General features: G+C 30.2%; 10 protein-coding genes across 10 annotated transcripts; 7 read left to right on the forward strand and 3 right to left on the reverse strand.

The window, feature by feature from the left end:
- Positions 1-2,229: 2,229 nt before the first annotated feature.
- Positions 2,230-2,898, forward strand: GO595_005385 (C2 domain containing protein; the record flags this gene model as incomplete). The annotated part of the gene is made up of 1 exon (XM_067918622.1): positions 2,230-2,898. The coding sequence occupies one exon, from the start codon at positions 2,230-2,232 to the stop codon at positions 2,896-2,898; it is 669 nt and encodes a 222-aa protein (XP_067774449.1).
- A 434-nt stretch (positions 2,899-3,332) lies between these two features.
- Positions 3,333-3,806, forward strand: GO595_005386 (uncharacterized protein; the record flags this gene model as incomplete). The annotated part of the gene is made up of 1 exon (XM_067918623.1): positions 3,333-3,806. One exon carries the CDS (start codon positions 3,333-3,335, stop codon positions 3,804-3,806), a length of 474 nt encoding a protein of 157 aa, XP_067774450.1.
- A 2,295-nt stretch (positions 3,807-6,101) lies between these two features.
- On the forward strand, positions 6,102-7,760 carry GO595_005387 (MatE family protein; the record flags this gene model as incomplete). Its single annotated transcript, XM_067918624.1, has 1 exon — positions 6,102-7,760. The coding sequence occupies one exon, from the start codon at positions 6,102-6,104 to the stop codon at positions 7,758-7,760; it is 1,659 nt and encodes a 552-aa protein (XP_067774451.1).
- A 551-nt stretch (positions 7,761-8,311) lies between these two features.
- On the forward strand, positions 8,312-9,091 carry GO595_005388 (26S proteasome non-ATPase regulatory subunit 8; the record flags this gene model as incomplete). The annotated part of the gene is made up of 1 exon (XM_067918625.1): positions 8,312-9,091. One exon carries the CDS (start codon positions 8,312-8,314, stop codon positions 9,089-9,091), a length of 780 nt encoding a protein of 259 aa, XP_067774452.1.
- A 458-nt stretch (positions 9,092-9,549) lies between these two features.
- On the forward strand, positions 9,550-10,350 carry GO595_005389 (RNA-binding protein 28; the record flags this gene model as incomplete). Its single annotated transcript, XM_067918626.1, has 1 exon — positions 9,550-10,350. The coding sequence occupies one exon, from the start codon at positions 9,550-9,552 to the stop codon at positions 10,348-10,350; it is 801 nt and encodes a 266-aa protein (XP_067774453.1).
- A 172-nt stretch (positions 10,351-10,522) lies between these two features.
- On the reverse strand, positions 10,523-11,206 carry GO595_005390 (Bromodomain containing protein; the record flags this gene model as incomplete). Its single annotated transcript, XM_067918627.1, has 1 exon — positions 10,523-11,206. One exon carries the CDS (start codon positions 11,204-11,206, stop codon positions 10,523-10,525), a length of 684 nt encoding a protein of 227 aa, XP_067774454.1.
- Positions 11,207-11,314: 108 nt separating this feature from the next.
- On the reverse strand, positions 11,315-12,037 carry GO595_005391 (uncharacterized protein; the record flags this gene model as incomplete). Its single annotated transcript, XM_067918628.1, has 1 exon — positions 11,315-12,037. One exon carries the CDS (start codon positions 12,035-12,037, stop codon positions 11,315-11,317), a length of 723 nt encoding a protein of 240 aa, XP_067774455.1.
- Positions 12,038-12,231: 194 nt separating this feature from the next.
- Positions 12,232-13,440, forward strand: GO595_005392 (Nucleotidyltransferase domain containing protein; the record flags this gene model as incomplete). The annotated part of the gene is made up of 1 exon (XM_067918629.1): positions 12,232-13,440. The coding sequence occupies one exon, from the start codon at positions 12,232-12,234 to the stop codon at positions 13,438-13,440; it is 1,209 nt and encodes a 402-aa protein (XP_067774456.1).
- Positions 13,441-14,439: 999 nt separating this feature from the next.
- On the reverse strand, positions 14,440-14,856 carry GO595_005393 (uncharacterized protein; the record flags this gene model as incomplete). The annotated part of the gene is made up of 1 exon (XM_067918630.1): positions 14,440-14,856. The coding sequence occupies one exon, from the start codon at positions 14,854-14,856 to the stop codon at positions 14,440-14,442; it is 417 nt and encodes a 138-aa protein (XP_067774457.1).
- A 1,198-nt stretch (positions 14,857-16,054) lies between these two features.
- GO595_005394 (negative regulator of the PHO system) lies at positions 16,055-16,474 on the forward strand (the record flags this gene model as incomplete). The annotated part of the gene is made up of 1 exon (XM_067918633.1): positions 16,055-16,474. One exon carries the CDS (start codon positions 16,055-16,057, stop codon positions 16,472-16,474), a length of 420 nt encoding a protein of 139 aa, XP_067774458.1.
- Positions 16,475-19,518: the final 3,044 nt, after the last annotated feature.

The raw sequence follows: 19,518 nt of genomic DNA on the forward strand, positions 1-19,518 counted from the left end.
TTCACCAATTTTATTCGTTACTAAATAAATACAATAAAAAAATGCATTATCTCCAATTGTTGTTACATTTTCGCTAATTTTTACTGTTTCTAATTTCCTACAATATGCAAATGCATTACTTCCGATTGATGTAATTGAATTTGGTATTATGAAATTTACGAATGATTCGCATTCATAAAATACATAACTTTCAATTGTTGTAACTAAATTTGGAAATGTAAAATCAGTTAATGCTGTACAACCACTAAATGCAAAACTTCCAATTGATGTAACTGTATTTGGTATTGAAATACTTACTAATGATGCACATTGATAAAATAGAGAACTTGCAATTGAAGTAATCGAATTTGGCATTGTAATATTAACCATTGATGCACACGAAGAAAATGCATAACTTCCGATTGATGTAACTGAATCACTAATAATGGCTGATTTAAGTAAAGGCCATTCCTCAAAAGCATAATCATCGATTTCTTCAACACCATTTTCAATAATAAGATAATGTGCTTGAGATCTATATGTATTTCTTTCAGAATATTCACTTAAAGATGAAATAGTGAGCGTTTTAGTTGATGAATCAAACGCTTCAAAAGATTTCATAAAAAAGAGAAAAAACAAAAGCAGAAAAATTTTGTTTTTAAAGTTTTCTTTTTTGTAATTCTTTCGCTTTAGTAAATTTAAATTAACCAAAATAACTTTTAGCAAATAATAAAAACATGAAAATATATATATCGTAAAACAGGGGTGTAAAATGATATTATGTAATGCATTAATAATGTAATTATTATCGATAAAATTTCGTATTGTTAGAATAGATATTTTGGACAAAAAAATTTGTTCAATGTAATTATGGTTTGAAGAATTGTGATAAAATAGATGAAAATAATTAGATAAAAAGTGAGTATTAATGTTTTGTTTTACCATTTCCGAAAATTTTTGAGTGACGTTCAAAACTGTCAACTCAAAGCTTTGAAATCAAATCTAATAGAATTTATCAATGCTTTACATAGATAAACATGTCACTTCATAAACCAGAAATTTTCAAAAAGTTAATCATAAAATAAGTTTTTCCCAACTTAACACATTCTGCTTTGAACTGTTTATCCAAAAAATGACATTGTCACTTTTCCCTCTCAGAAAAAAATATGCAAGAAATCACCATGATTTACATCAGGTTCATTTTTTCTCATGTTTATTTTGTGAATAAAAAGGCCCAGAAAAGTATTCTTACTGTGGCTGCTATTTATTCTTGGTTCATTACTGCTATTCAAATTGAATTTAATTAATCTCTTCGAATTAACAGCATCTTTAGCTTTTGTTCTGTCTTTACGAATTTAACTTTTCTAATGATAAAAGAAATATTTTCGAGATTTAATATTGTGTTCACCATTGTGATTTGTTATAAATTTCAAAAGATTACACCAATAACCGTAGTCAAAAGAAGTGATTGCGCTTAATCACACAAGTTTTGAGGAATCAAAAGCACGTTTATTTTTTCTTGACGGTTTGACTTGAAGACATGATAAATAACATTATCATTACAAGTGTTTCTTCTTTCATTTTTTTCGATAAATTCATTTGTTTTATCTGAATAATTAATACAACATGCAATGAAAATACATTAACTGTAATTGAACTTGGTATTTTGTTTGTTTTAGAAGTAATATATCTTGAATATAACAAATGATTGTTGAATAATTTCTGTAGTGTGTAATTTATTTATAATTGTTAATGAATCCATATATGATTGTGAATCTTCATTTCATTTTTTATCCACTAAAATATAATGTTATCCCTCTAAATATTTGTATATCCTTCATTGATATTTATTTATATATTTTTTTTTTTTATTTGAGGAATGTGATAAAAAAAGGAAGAACTTGAATGTAATTTATATAAATTATATGGATAAGAGAGGTAATAATTGAATCACCCTCAGTAAGCATCAAGAAAAAAACTTATATAGAAAATTATTCCTAGTGAATAAAGGAGAATTTTTGATATTTTAAACCACAAACACAGAATTGAAAAATAAAATTATTAATGATATATATTTTATAAATTTAGAGACTAATGTGAAATTTTTTCCAGAAACTGCCAGTTTTTTAACTACTCAAAATTTGGGCCGCCCCATTATCGCATACCACAACCGTCCATTTAACAGCCCTTTCAATTTTGGCTCCGATAGAAAATTTGTAATCTTCAAGCCGTCGAGACGAAACAAACAAAATGCAGCTGCATGTCCACGTAGTCGAAGCATCAAACATAACAAAGGTGGATTTTTTAAATGCTTCTGATCTATATATGACAATACAGCTCTCAACGAGTTCAGCAATTCAGCAAACAAATGTTATTTTAAATACCCAAAGCCCAATTTGGAATCAAATATTCCACTTTGGCATTATAGATCAAGGCAATACCGTAATGAGAGCTATCGTTAAAAACAGAGTACCTTATTCAGATGAAGACCGACCGATTGCCATATTACATATTCCTCTTGGCGATTTAGCACTTTTCGAAATAAGAGACAAGTGGTATGATCTTCAGCCTCTTGTTGATTCTAACAATGGAGGGTCAGTACACATAATTTTACAAATTGCACCTGCTGCTCATCCTGCTTTTCAACCACAAATGATCAATTTCCCACCAAGGCAGTTCATGCCCAACATGGATTCAGCTCCAAATCATTATTCATCCATGGGACCTCAACAATTCGGTCAGAGGCCTGCACAAATTGGGCAAAGACCAATGGCAAATTCTTATGTTTTTATGGTACCACAAACTCTTCCAAGAGTCAATCAACAACCAACATTTGCATCACAACCTTATTGGAGCCAACTCCCAATGAACTCAATTTTCCAAAATGCCCCTGGGGTGTTCCCTCCAAATAGAAACTAAGCAAATTATTCAAATTGTTAATAAATGTTTTTGCAATCATTTTTTTACATTTTTCTTCGATCTTTGTTTGGTAAAATTTTGTTTAACTCCATTGTACAGGGAATTCTAGTGGTAATTTTTCATTTTAAATTTAATTTCAATATAATATTAGATAAATGAATATTTTTGTCATGAATTAAACAGCTGATATTATTTAAAACCTTATAACGTGCTGTAAAAGTCATGACAAGCCCTACTTTATTTTAATTTAAGCTTAAAGATAATTTGTAACTCTCATGCAATACAAGATGAAACAGTTTTTTACACCGTAAAATTATCAAAAAGTTATAGTATGAAAAGTGATTGCAGTTAATAGAAACCGCTGAAGAAATCAATGTTTTACTTTTCTTTTCATTTAAATGAGTTAATGTTAAGTCACTTTTGACAAAAACAGAATGTTAGGGGTTATTTTCCTTGGCGTAATCATCCTCACATATGCTCTTCCTTGGGTTCAGGTTGGAGAAGAGCAATATGCACCCGGACAATTGGTTATTCCATACTTGAAATATGCTTTAAAGAAAATCGGAATTATGAAAACAGATTTCAACACCCCGGATTCAATTGATAACATATTCATATTCGAAAAGAATCTTAGGTATCTTGCTACACCACCATCAGAAGGAGGACCTAGAAACCAAATCACATTCGAACTTATTTTCTATGCAATGGTAATTACAATTATATTATTAATTGTTCCTTTGAGGATTACAAGGATTCTTGGATACCTTGTCTCTCTTGCAAGTACTTCTGCTTTCTTATTAGCAATGTTCTTCCTCGAAAATAAGACGATTGAATCAATCAACATCGGAATTTGGGCAAACTTGATATGCTCATTGGTATTTATGGTCATTACATTCTTCGTCAAATAAACATTATGATCATAAATTTTTTTTTTGCTTTCATAAAATTGGGGTGCTCCAAAGGCCGTTTATAAAACATGACCGTTAAATTGATTTGTTGATTCACGTTTCATAACCATGAAACTTAGGTACTCAGCTGCAAAAGAAGCATTTCAGTATGGGCAGTACCAAAAATCCATGGAAGAAATTAATATTATTTTGGAAAATAAATCAATTTCATATGATTCTTCAATAATTTTAAAGGCAAATTGCTTTATTGCAAATGCCATACGGAATTCAACTTTCAATTTCGCTGAGTGTGAATCTATCAATTCCATGATTTATGGAATTGGAAATGAAGAACTTAGAAATTCCACAATTTGTCAGTTTAATCAAAATATTTCTCTTTTTCTCGCTTCTAAAGGTGATTACAAATCAGCTATTCGACAACTTGAATTATCTTGTTCACATGATAATACAAACAAATCTTATGAAATGCTTTGTTCATTAATATTACTAGAAAGAGGCAAACTCCCTAAACAAGTATCACCGTTTATTCACCTTTGGTCTTCTTATCTTCGAAGGAAACATGATACAGTTCTTCAAATTTCTGGTGAATTTGAACAAACCAAATATATTCATTACCTCAAGGGCTTTTCATATTTACTTCAACGTAATTATCAACATGCCATTCCATTTTTTTTCACATCGATATCAAATCATTATCGAATAACCGATAGTTACAATTGTATTGGTATATGTTATTTTTATCTTCATCAAGTACAAAATTCCCTTATTAATTTTGAGAAAGGAATTCGATCAAGTCTCGCAAATGTTAATTCCATTGTTTTTAATATGGCCGAAGTTGTTGGTTCCATTGGAAATTTTAATGAGCAAACAATACTATTACAATTTTATTGTCGTTTAGAACATAGCCAACACGATGGCTCTTTGTTAACGTTATATAAACTTGCAAAAATATCATTACTTAATAAAGAGTATCATAACGCTGTTGATCAATATCAATATATTTATGATGAATCACTTTCGAATGGAATTGATTTGCCTTCGTCAACATTTTTATGTGAATTTGCTTATTCTTTAAATATGATTGGCGATAGTAAAACGGCACAAAAAATATTTAAGTTGCCAAAAGATTCAACAGATTTCGAAAAATGTGTTTCTGCTCATTCGCATTGGTTAAACTATGAGTATAATCAATGCTTCGAATTAATAAAAAATATTAATACACCTGAAGCTTTCATAAATAAGGCTTCGTTACATTATATTAACGGGAATTTTAAGGACGCGTTTACATTGGGTAATAGAGCAAGACAAGAAGCGCCGAATGATTTGGAGATCGTGCGAAACGCAGTGCTAATTCATCTGTCGAGAGAACAAAACTTAAGAAGTGGATGCTCGATTTGGCTGACAGCTAAACATTATACGTTGGATAGAAACGAACAATATTATGGTGACTTGTTGGAGGTTTTATCAAATGCTGGAGCGGACCAATTAACGTTGTGTGTGTTAAAAAATTGGAAAGAAATTATACATCAAAGAGCTGTTAAAAAATAAAATTGTTACGTTTAATTTAAAAATATTTTAATATAATTAAATTTCATATAATGAGAATAAGTAATCGAATGTTTTCTAGGAATTAACTAATTCCAAAAGATGGAAAACACGTTAGAAGAAATCCAATTCTTCGATCGGGCAAAGCTAACAACTTAAACTCTAGCTTTGAAAAGCAGACACTTTCTCAGGATAGGCTAATGATGTTCACATATTCCTCATTGCAAAATGATGCACAAATTAATTATTGAAATTGGTTGGTATCAATAAAAATAAAACAAAAAACCCAAACAATCAATCCACACAGATAGTTTTAACTCATTTTATTTGGTGATCCGATTTATTTTGCTACGAATGAAGACGTTTAATCCCCCATTTTTAATAAACCGATAAAACCGAATTTCTCTAAAAAAAGGAAGCGAATGAATAGTTTACGGAGAAAAAAATTGTGAAGTACGATTATACTCGACTGTAAAAGTAAATAATTGAATTGTATCGTGCTTTCCATTTTTTTTGGAAAATGAAAAACATGGAGAAAAAAACTGACTATCGTTCCAACTTTTCATGAAAACCGACTTTTTGAATAGAATAAAAGAAACCGTTAATTAAACCAAAAGATTGATCATTGAACTTTTTAAACGATTTGTAGTTTTTGTATATTATTCAAAATTGAGTTAAACTACAGCATTTTGGCAAGAAGTTTTGAAACAAACCGTTGAAGTTTTGTGAGTAAAACAGTTTATTCACAGAATGGAAACTAACGAAGAAATTGAAGAAGAACTCAATTCTGAAGATGAAGACATTCCAGAAAAAAATGAACCACCTCCTATGTCAAAGGAAGAAAAGAGACTTGGTGGTCACAAGCCTTTAAGAACACAATTTTCATTATCTGCAGGTCCACTTATGTCTCAAATCACTGGTGCCTTATATGGTATTGTTACAACCATATGGGTTTCTAAAGCTGTTCCAAATGGAATGCCAGCTATCTCAACATTTAATTGTTTTGATGGAATTGGTCGTGCTTTTGGTTTTTTCATTGGTACTGCAGGATCTTCTAAAATCTCTTCTTTAATTGGACTTCATAAGATCGAAGAAACTGGACAAATTATTGCAGATTTAATTCGTGTTTGTATTATATGTGGCATTATAGTTCCATGTATTCTCCTTCCTTGTCTCAAGCCAGCAGGCCGCTGGTTTGGTGCCTCTGAAACAGTTATTGAATTGGGTTTTGAATATATGCTTCCTCTTTGTGTTTGTACTTTTTCCACGTGTTTCTTCCTTGGTGTTGGTGGGTGTCTTCAAGGTGAAGGTCGCTCATTATTTTTTGGGATAATTAATGTAGTTGCAGTTGTTTGTAATATGTTAGTTCTTAATCCACTTTTCCTCTTTGGCTTTAAAACTGGTATAGTAGGCGCAGGTTTAGCAACAATTATGGCGGAGATGATCCCAGGAGTGACTTTGATATTTATGTACTTCAGCGGTTATTTCAATGTAAAACCGCAATGGCGGATGCTACTTCGGAAGTTTAGCCCTCACACACTACCTGCTTTACGAGTTGGGATATCACAACTCGTTGCCAACCTTTCTGTGTTGCTTCCTTCTATTCTGGTGCGTAAATTTTTAGGTGATCGAACTAAAAATGATTTTGATGACGTCATGTCAGCATTTAATGCAGGAATGCGTATCTCAGCCTTGTCTAACGCAATCATGGTAGGGTTTACGATGGGTTATCTTCCGGGTGCATCTTATGCATATAGTGCTCAATTATATAAGCGATTTATGAGACTCACATATCACGTTTTATGGCTTAACTTATCATGGGCAAGCTTGTTATCCATATTTTCTTGGTCAATTCCACGATATCTTGCCATGATATTTTCATCTGATGAAAGTTATTTACAATATAATCATGTAATAACAATATTTAATGGCTTTTCGATCTTTCAAAGTTTTCGTTACACTGCGCAAACCTTTTTACAGGCGATGCAAAAAGGTGTTCAAGCAACTGTTTTAAGTTTGTTGAATAACTTTGTTGGAATAGTTCTTTTTGCTTTTATTTTTTATTATGTGCCAACCGATGACCAAACGCGAGTTCTGTGGAGTTATCCTGCGTCATATGTTTTGGCATTTGTGATTTCTATTATATGGATCGCAAGGCCTTTCTACCGATTGAGGAAAAAGGCGAAAGGAACATTGACTCTGCCAGAAGATGAGGAGGAAGAGGACAGGATGGAGAGCATAGACGAGTCGGGCGAACCAGAACAAGGCTTTGATAAGGATAAGGATCATCACGGAGAGGAAAGGAGGGAGAGCATAGACGAGTCGGGCGAGCCAGAGGAAGACCTTGAAAATGATAACGATAAGGAATGGTACAGAGAGCCTGAAACGGATAATATTCGGGAGTTTTAATGAACTGTTTTACGGTTTTATTTAGTAAATTTATTTTATAGTGATTTTTGTTAATAAGTTCATTACATAATAAAATTTTTTTATATTTATATGTTCACATGAATGAAATTTATTTGGAAACTTTAATGATTTTTAGTAATATTTATTATGTAGCAATACAACAATAAGAAAAAAAGAGCGCAAGAAAATAGAGACTGCATTCATGATTTTATCTTTGCCCGATTAGTATTATACAATGGATTTGTCGATATATGAATAAACCCCTATACACAACATACTTGAAAAGGAATGTGGATAAATTATTTTCACGTTTTATATTTCTTAATTTTAGAAATTAAGCATGCTGAACAGGATTATAATAAATCATTAACATTGCGTTTTTTTGTAAAACAAATCTGAGCATATATATTATTTATCATTTTTCTCTGCAAAACAAAATCAAAAATTAAAAAAGTGAGCGGGGATTTGAATAATTTACTTTTTACAATAAACAGAACCGTTTATTTTTATTAATCGGCCAACTAGTGGCCAAAAAAGTGACATACAACAATATGTCTGATTTCCAGGCAAAATACTCAATACTCAAGGAAGTTGATGCTAAATGTGATACAACAAAAGCCTTGGAGCTTATTCACGACTTAAAGTTAATGATGATTCAAATGCCATTCCTTACAAAAGATGAAGATAAAATGACCCAAGAACAAATTATAATGTGTCGTGACATTCTCGAAATCGAAGCTATAAGCTCCCTTAAAGTCAAGAATCTAACACACTTTGAACAAGTCATCAAACAATTAAAAACAACATATTTTAGGAAATCAACCATTCCTAAATCCGATCGTATGCCACTTTTACTTTCCTTGTATCTTGTTGACAAATTATCACTTGGCCAATTCATAGAATTTAACATTGAATTACCAATTGTCTTAAATTTTGTTCCCGTTGAAAACGAATTTATCAAGTTCGCATTAGACCTCGAACGTGCAGTCCTTGATAACTCATTTTTGAAACTTTTTGCCCTTGAAAGTAATGCTCCATCTCCATTATTCCAACAACTCACAGCTCGCTTACTTGAAGGAGCGCGTAATAACCACGCAGACTCTATCGAACGCTCTTATAAGAGTGCAACTGTTGATGAGATTGCAAAAATTTTGCACTTTAAGAATACTGATGAAGCAAAAGAATTTATACAAAAGAGAAATTGGAACTTGTCAGCCGATGGATCAACAGTTAATTTCGCTTTAAGTGAAAGCGCATTAAAAGCAAAGCAGGCTGTAGATAATGCAGCTAGATATGTGGATTTAGCAGTTTCAGTCTCAACAATTCAATAAAATTAATATTTAAAGGATTCTTATTATAACTATTATTCCGTCAACATGGGTTTAAAAAACTCGATAACTTATGATCAAATTCATCTAAATCTAAGTGAGAGTAATTTGAGCAAGAACAACTTTTTGATACTCTTTGCTTTGGTAACATTTTTGCGCAGGGGTTTTAAGTCATAATTCCAAAGAAGTTGAAGCAATACAATTTTGAATTCGCCTTGTGAATTTTTTTTATCATTTATACAATACATGACAAAAATAAGTGTCTGAAAGATATGATAAATTCTATGATGTCTTTAGATCTGGTGTTTATCTTTGATTATGATTTTATTAGAAGCCGTTTAAATATTAAACGTACTCTAATGGAGTGACCATAGAAATTTCAAAATATGAAAAAACAACTTGGAAATGATCCAAGGCATCTATTTGTACAAAGGATCCCTCTCGATGCAACTATGTCTGATATGTTTAAAACGTTTGAACAATTTGGAGAAATTACTAGAATATGTTTTGTCGCAAAACAAAACAATCCTCATACCGGAAGTGCATTTGTTGACTATGCAACAGAAGAAAGCGGACAAGCTGTATTAGAAAAATCCAATTCAAAAATAGAATCAATTTTAGTAAAAGATCAGAATGTTCTCGTCATTATGGCTGCCTCACGAGATGAAATTCTAGAAAAAATGAAGCCAAAAGACAAGCGTAATATCCACCTAATGTATGAAGGTCATATTACCCCAGATATGGAAGCAGCAGAAGGTGTTCCTGAAGCAGAAATGGCCAAAAGGAAGAAGCTCTGGGAAAGGAAGCAAGCCAAACTTGCTGATGATAATAACAAAATATCTCCCACAAGACTTGCAATATTTAATGCCCCACCAAGTGCAAGCACACTTCAGATCAGGAAAATATTTGCTGTAGCACCTAAAAAATATGCTCGAACACATAAAAATGAAGAACTTTCTAAGCTCATTAAACAGAGTTCACCCAAAATCACAGATATAAGAAAAGTGGAAGGCCAAGAAGGCGTCTTCTTTTTGGAGTTTACAAAGCATGAACACGCTCTTGGAGCACTTCGTATGGTTAATAACAATCCATCATATTTCCCTGGAAGGAGATTGATTGTCGAATTTGCAATTGTGAATAGTTTCAAAACAAAAGCGCGAAACGAAAAGCAAACACTAAAAAAGAAACTGAGGGAAGAGCGCTTCGAAAGAAATGAGCCACCATCAAAAATGATATTTGACTCTGATGACGATTTTGAATAAATTAATATAAAAATTTTTACACTATTATTTCATTTGTGTCGATGTTATTCATATTTTCTTTGTTCATAGATATCTAAGACATAAATTGATCAATTAGCAGAAATAGTGTTTTAAAAGAAAAAAGCGCTTTAGGAAAAATAAAAATGAGGAAACAAAAAGAAATTTATTCTAATTATTTAGGATATGAAATGTTCATTTCTGCAAGGCGGAGTGTAACATAGTCGCGTAATGAATATAATGATTGAGTAGATAAATCATTAACATCAATTTCAACTTTACCCTTTTCTATATTCAAATCGGGTTGGTAGAATTTGATAATCTGAGCCATTTTCTTGGAGTCCTGCGGATTTTGAAGATATAATGACATACGTATAAATACATTTAATTCTTCTTCACTGAAGCCTTTTAAACTTTCTCCTGGAATCCCTGATTTCTGTGCAAAAGCTCCAATTACTGGAGGCGCTTTTTCAAATAAATTTTCTAATTTTGCTTTATAGCTGAAAACTGCTCTTGACCATTTTGCAATCTGAGGGGCTTTAATTTTTTTGTATTCTTTGTCATAGTGAATATGTAATTGATTTGCAAGGATTCCAATGTAAGAATTTTTTGTGTAGTATTTTTCTGCATTATTCCATATAAGATTCATATCTTTATCCCATTGTGAAATACTTGTATATTCATTGTTTTGCATTCTTTTCGCAATTGTACGAAGATCAATTGGATGTTTTATGATATTGTGATAATTTGGAACTTTATCATCAGTAGGCTCCAAAAATGCCTGTCCACACGGAAGGCTCATAAGCTTTTCCATTATTTCGATACAAGAATTACGAACTTTGGGAAACAATCTCGACATCGATTTTGGCAAATTTATTTCCTCAGAATTTTTTGGCAAAAACGGTTTTTACAAAGAAAAAGTTTCTAAACTCATTTTATTTCACAATTTGTTTTTTTCTGATTTTAGCTATGTGGCACGATACCTGTACAAACCAACAGCTCCTCCAAGTCCCGTGAGCTCACCCCAAAATTTATCTCCTTTATTGTAGACAACAATATTAGCACCTCTGTATTTTCCATTCAAATTCTTCTTTTTGTCTGAACTTTGCTTCATAAGTGTTTCTTCTGTGATGAGCAACTTAGAAAGTGTTCCCATGTCAACTGCATCCAAAGCATTAATGAGTCCGAAGCATATCATTTCAACGTCTTTATTCATGATCTTATGATATTCCACTTCTGCGTTTTCTTTTTGCTGTGTATCTGTGTTAATGATTTGTTTTTCGGGAAGTTCTCTTTTGATTGCATTTTCAAGATTTTGAATTTGATCTTTTGTCCATTTGTCTTTCTGCAAATCGAAACAAACTCCGTCAGTGATATAAATTGTTTGTTTGCTTCCAATTTTTACCTGATTTGGAAATTCTGATGTTTTAACTTTTCCTTCGATTGATATTGATTTCATTCCTGGATCAGAATTATATGATATTTTTGTAATCTCCAAAGTAACTTGAACAAAAGTAAATTTTTTGAGCTTTGGTTTCTTTGGATCAAAGAGTTTCCATCTGATTCTACTTGTAATATGATCACCTTCTTTTAATAATGGTAATAAATATTCATAATCATCTTCTTTAGTAACTGAAACATAAATTTCACCTGTTTTATCAAGAGCAATGTTTTGATATCCTTCTATCATTGGATTAAAATGAACCAAAAATTTTTCAACCAAAATTCAATGCAATGGTACTTCCAAATTGAATTTAAAATTTTATGAAATTCAATGATTAATTTCAGTTTATTGTGCGTTCGTTCTTTTTTGTCAAAATCTTTGCCCACATTGGCAAAATCTGGATAACGTATGCCTTAACGTCTTCCAGATTTTTCTGACCAATGATTGCGAAGGAAATTGAAGATTTCTCAGCAGATGTCGAAACAAAAGATTCTAGATCCCCATCGCAAGATTGCCCTTGGTGTAATGGAAAAGAATATCATCATAAAAGTTCAACCTTAACACTTCATCGAGAAATTATTGATTTTGTCAAATGGATTGCGCCAACCAAAGAAGAAATGCATTTACGAGCTCTTGTTATTGAGCGCTTTCGGTCTGCAATGTCAATTCTTTGGCCTGATGCCAAACTCATAGTTCATGGTTCTTCAGCCACTAAAACATATCTTCCAAATGGGGACATTGATTTTGTTGTTTATGGGGCACCCAAAGACGTTCCAGATGAAATTCTTCTTACAGAACTCCGCGATCATTTAAATTCACTCCAAATTTTTCGCAAATCAGATGTTATTTCAGCCAAGTGTCCCATCATCAAAGGGATTGAAAAACCATTTGGATTTCATGTTGATATTGCAGTTAATAATTATAATGGCATATTAAATATTCATCGAAATCGAGTACTTTTACAAACATATCCTGCTCTTTATCCTCTCCTCATGTTTTTAAAGTTTTTACTTTTCCAAATGCGTCTTGATGAACCATTTCATGGAGGCATTAGTTCCAATACGCTTCAACAAATGATAATATTCATTATCCAATCAACCAAAATCAACGAACGCTTAAATTTAGGCAAACTTCTGCAAACATTTTTGCGAACATTTGGCAACACATTTAATTACATTACCACTGGTATCTCTACACGCGCAGGCGGTCGTCTTTTTAGTCGTGTCGAAGCCAATCGCATTAAATGGCGTAACCCCATTAACTTATGCATTGAGGATCCACAACTTCCTGGGAATTTTCTTGGCGAGAATTCTTTCAAATGCGATGAATTTCGTAACCGATGCCATAGAGCATTTAATAATATGATGAAAGTTTCGCCGCATTACGAACAATCAATGCTACTAAGAATCATAACGAGACCAGACTGGTTGATAGCAAGAAGAGCAGAAATGAAAAAGCAGTATCAGGCGCTGTTAGGAAACGCAGTGGAATCGATTCCTTTGTTCGCAGAGAATAGCGAAGAAGGTTGGGTCGCATACCCCAAAAGAAAAAACTTTAGAGAAAGAGATTATGAAAAAAGAGACGACGATAGAATTAGAAGATGGTCAAACGATGGATATAGGCGGAGGAATAAGTTTTATGATAAATAAATATAAAGAAATTAGTTTAAAAATTATAATTTTTAATGTGTAATCATTCAGTACACCATATAAAAAAATTAATTTGCATAAGAAATTTAAATGTAGTTATAATAGTATAAATATCAACAGCTGTTGAATATTCATATGATATTGAATAATGAAATCTTGGATTCAATTTTATGATCTTTTGGCTAAAATGCTCTGTATTCAAAATATTTTAGTGAGCAATAAAATTGATATTTGAAACGAGTATGTTACGTAAAGGGATATTTCATGTTTTCACTTAAAAAAAATGATTTATTAGAAATTTAGCGAGCCTTTGATGAAATTAATATGAACTTAAATTATATTTTTATTTTGAAAGTATTCAATAAAAAAGGAATTAATATTTGAGCACAATTTCGTGATAGTATTAAAATAGATATATTTTATGTGTATAATACATGGAATAATATTTCTTAAAATGTTTAGTAAATACTTGATATTAATAATATTCCTTCTTGATAAAATTACTTTATAATTAATAAATAATTTATTTTTGATTTTTCAAAAATACCAAAATTTATAAGAAATATAAAATACTTTTTAATTTAGATATATTATTCCTGAAAAACAATTTCTCCAATATATTAAATACTTATTGAAAGAAACCTGATAAGCTGAATTCAGCGTGTTGCCAGAAAAAACTTGATGTTAATTAACTCAATTTTATATCTTTAAACCCAGCTTAGTCGGCGCAATGAGGGTGTAGTTTCGACTAAACATTTTTTATCAGAAATGAAAGAAAATTTTAATCATTTTTATGCATCATTATAAAGTAATTTAATAATATTGTTTTCGTCACATATTAAATTCAATTAATATCGGACTTATCTTTAAATCCTATACCTTTTGTCTGATGTTTCTATTTTGACTTAATAACTTTATCTGATAAATTGTTTATTTTTTTTTTTGAAAATATTTCTTAATATTACGTACAAGAGGATAATTAATACATATGCGCATAGATTAGTTTTCTTTGTTGTCATTGTAACAATTATGAATCCATGGAGTATTTTCTGCAATAACATCGAGCATTTGTTGAATTCTTCCAATCCACTGCTCTGCAGCTCTGCAATTATTTTGAAGCGACATCACATTATCTTCGTATTCTGTTATTTTTAAAGCCAATAATTCTTTTATTTCTTCTATATCTTTTCCTAAAAATGTTTCCTCAATTGTTTCGTCAATTAGAATATCAATAGACTGTACCTTTTTGACAATTCTTTCAGCAAGGGAAGGTAGCTGGTCAAATTGTATTTGATTTGGATTTTCAGCTTTATTAGTTTCATCTTGTATAGCAGAAATCATTGAAAACATTGTTTTTAAAAGGTCATCAAATGAGTCATGAAGCAAACCAACATGATCTTGAAGCTTACTCGCCATTTTTTTGGGGTGGTGCACACCGATTAGAAATTCAATATGCCTCCGATAAGTATTAACTCAAAAAAAAAAAGTAAATTACCGGCATAATTCAAAGGAACTTAAAAAGCAAAAATAAATAAACCATTTAAAATATAAAGTACCATTTAGATCTAAATATGTTTGATCTAAATTTATCTTTTAATTCATATCGGAAGGTTATAGTTAGTTAAATCATTCTTTTGGAATAAACCATGTCTTATTTTTTCTTTCGGTTATACTGGCATATTCTTTGTTATTAAAAATAATTTTTAAAATTATACCTCTATATTATCAACATAGATTCAATAAGAATTATTTTTATAGGCAGTATATTGAGAACGACAAGGTATTGCATATTCTAAAATTATATTTATTTATCTTTACATGTAATTTATAAACAATTTAATAAATACCAATATGGTGTTAACGCAATAATTAAATTTTATCTAATGTTTTTCATTTTATGTGATTTTATAAATTATTCAAAATATTCAATCAACCCATATTTATTTTTTAATCATCCAATTTATGAATAAGAAAAGTTTGTTACATATAAAACGAGAAGATGTTGCAATGAAAATAGTTTTATATGCAATTTTTTGCAATGAAAATCAATAAAAAATGTTAAATTAAAATTTTACCAATTGTAACTTTCAATTTGTAATTTTCATCGTGGTTGAAAATTCAAAAGTGAGTATTTAAACGGCTTTAATGGGCCTTTAAGCACATGAAGCAAATGTATTCAAAGCTCCAAAAAATTGGACAAGGAACATATGGAGTTGTTTACAAAGCACAAAACACCCAAAGCAAAGAAATTGTAGCAATTAAAATAATAAAAATTGGAACAAGAGAAGATGGAATTCCAAATTCTTCTATTCGTGAAATAGCACTATTAAAAGAACTCAAAAATAAAAATGTAGTTCGTTTATATGATGTAGTACATTCACAACATGTATTAACTTTAATTTTTGAATATTGTGAATGGGATCTTAGAAGTTATATGTTATCGAATGAATCATCTCTTCCACTTGAAAAGGTTATTTCATTTTCATATCAGTTATTGAGCGGGTTGACTTTTATTCATTCTAAATCCATAATTCATCGAGACATTAAACCACAAAATTTACTTATCAACAAAAAAATGGAGCTAAAAATAGGAGATTTTGGACTCGCAAGAACAATGGTTATTCCAGTTGGAGAAATGTCAACAGAAGTTATTACACAATGGTATCGTCCTCCAGAAATATTACTCGGAATCACCGATTATGGGTTTTGTGTCGATGTTTGGAGTGCTGGATGTGTAATTGCTGAGATGTTAACAGGAGAACCACTTTTTCCATGCCAAGATAATGACAATATGATAATATATATTTCTCATATATTTGGCAAAAAGGCAATTACCGATTCATTTCCAGATATGGACCTTGATTTTATAGAGGAAACAGATGATATTATCGGTTTGGATAACATTTTTGAAGGATGTGATCCTCTTGTTTTGGATCTGTTAAAAAGACTACTTGAAATTGATCCAAAGAAGAGAATTACCGCGAGTGATGCTCTGAAGATGCCAGTTTTCAATAGATTCCGAGAAAATCAATAATTGTTTCATATATTTTTTAAGTCAATAAAATGTTTGATAATCATATGAAATGTTTCAACTCAAATCTCTTCTTTTCTTGAAGTTATCATCATTTTTGTTCTTTTATTTCCGGACAAACATAGTCAATCTAATGGAGCTCCAAAAATCCGTTATCTAAAATGAGTAAGTTCGAATGGAGGAAAGCATTCAAAGAAGGAGATCCATCTATTTCGAAAATTGAAAATGAAGATAATTTAATGGAAACTATTGAGGTTATAGAGAATGATTTAGAAACATTGGCTTCAATGCCTTTAGATGATTTAACTGAAGTTGCTATGAATATTGATTCTTTAGTAGAACATCTCAGTGACTTATGGCAAGATTCACGAGATAATCAAATTTCTTATGGAACATTTGTAAGATTTACAGTATTAGTAGATAGAAATATAATTTCATTATTCCAAAGAATTTTTGATGGCCTTGAATTATCAAATATCAAAAAGAGTATCCTTAAGCAAATTCTTTCATTAGCACAAAATTATTCATCAGGCATTTCTCAAATATGCAATTCTAGCACAGCACAATCACGACAATGGAAAGCAGAATCCTATCAATCGAAGTCCATGAATGGTTTTATTTTTCTCATGAAAAAATTCATTTCTATTATTCATCTTATTTCTGATATAACCACCTTACTTAACTCTAAAGAACAAGAAGCTCTTCATCTTACCAATATCATCAATAGTCTTTCTACTATTTTGCCGACTAAATTATTATCTAATCCATCACGTCTATGGGATGCGCAATTCCGACTTTTTGAGACACGTCTTTCACAATCAGAACGTTGTGCAGCATCAAAATTACATTCACAACTTATGAATGCCTCATTTTCACCGGAAGTAATTTTGCAAGCATTTAATCAACATCCATCGTTATTGAGTCGTCCCACAGCTATACAAGAATTAGGGCACGAATTTTCTGAAGCTACCACATTTATACGGACTCAAATTCAACTTATTAATTCAACAATACCTAAACGCATTAATGAAACACCAGTTGATAACATTATATGGTTCCAACATAAACGAATTAGTATTGAACAATATATGAAATTTAAAAATGCATTACCAGAACAAGAAATCCTTGATCAAGAACTTAAAGAAGTTGCAAATAATCTTAAAACATTTGGACAAACACAAACCAAAAAATGGGTCACAAATATCCAATCGAAATTATTAACAACTTTACAAGTAGTAAATGAAGATAATTTAATCGAATTCGGTACTAAGACTGGAGGATTAGTTGAAGTACAATTTAGTGATGATTTATATGAATTCCTTGAAGATGTACGAAAATTACAATCAATTAAAATGTCGTTTCCAAAGAAAATTCAAGAATTAGCAAACAAAGCACAACAAACATTTAAACAAGCATTAATAATGCAAAGAGTTGCAATGTTTTATAATAATATGACCGACCGAATCATTAAATGTCAAAGGCCAATGTTATTACAATCAGCAACTGAATTTGAGAAACTTGTTAAATCATCGAAGAAAATGAATGTTAATACAATGCCACAATTATTATCTGAATTACAAACTTCTTTATCTGATATTATGGAAAAAAATTCATTTCTTTATCAAGAACATATTTCAATATTAAATGAATTAAAGAATTTATTTAATTTTGATTTGATCACACAAAAGACAAAATGGAATCAAATAATATTAGAAATTAGACATAAAATTCAACAAGTTACAAAAGATTTTAATGAAACTGAGTTTTGGATTAAACATTTAGATATTCAATTATATAAAATATTAAAATATCAATTTAGAAATTCATTGATACAAATATCAGAAAGAAATGCTCAAATCGAAATTAATTTAATATTTAATGATAATAAATTACAATTTCGTCCTGTGATTGAAACAATTAGACATATGTATTATCAACAAGTTAATGATTTATTAATATTCCCTTATAAATTCCATGGGATTTCAAATGATTTTTTTTCAACAATTTCAAGTTCTGCTTCTGATATATTATATTATGTATATGAAAAAGGAGAAAAATTAATGAAAAAAGTTTTTGACTTTCAATTCCAATTTAAAGAATGGATAATATTAGCAAAAAATATTAATAATTTAGAAGAAAGATGTGAAAAAATGAATTTAACTTCTTCTGAATGGAAATCTAATATACAATTAATATTAATGAGAAAAGATAGCATCAATAAAATCCCCGATTTTAATATAATCGGATGTTTTAAAATTGATGTTACTCAAGCTAAAGAAGGATTTCGTAGATTATTATCACAATTCCAAAGTATTTTAATTAAAGTACTTAAGAAAACATTAAAAAATGAATTCGAAAATGTTCATAATTTCGTTAAAGAAGGTTTAGATTTAATGAATATTAAATTCGAAACTTCTGAAGCTATAGCAGAAAGTCGTAAGAAATTCGAAGATTTAGTTCGATCTAAAATAGAAATCGAATTAAGTTTTACTTCATTATCGGAAAAAATTAATTTATTAAAATCATTTGAATCAATTGAACAAGAATTAGAAGAATTTAATTCATTAAATAAAAATTGGAAATTATTAACAAAGAAAATGGAAAAATTTGATGAATCTGTTGCATCACAATTTGAAAATGTTAAAAATAAAATGCGTGAAGACTTTAATAAACTTAAACAAGAAATAACTAATTTCAAATCAAAATGGGATGAAATGAAACCTAAAGATGACATTAACTTTGATGATGATAATATAATTATAACAATTCCTTCATTAATATCTAAATTTAAAGAAGATTGTAATCACTTACGAATAAAATATGATAAATTATCAAAACCTTTAGCAGATTTTGATGAAAATGTTCAATTACCTGAATTCGAAGAAATTGAACAAGAAATTAAACAACAAGAAGAATCATTTGAATTATTTAATGAATGGAAGAGTGAAATCATTAAAGTTACATCAGAAAAATGGGATATTACATCACAAAAGTTATATTTATTTGAAGATTTCCTTAATAAATGGAGTTCTAAATTAAGTTCTCTT

This window comes from Histomonas meleagridis, assembly GCF_020186115.1.
Source record: "Histomonas meleagridis strain 2922-C6/04-10x chromosome Unknown contig_337, whole genome shotgun sequence".
NCBI classification, from domain to species: domain Eukaryota; phylum Parabasalia; order Tritrichomonadida; family Dientamoebidae; genus Histomonas; species Histomonas meleagridis.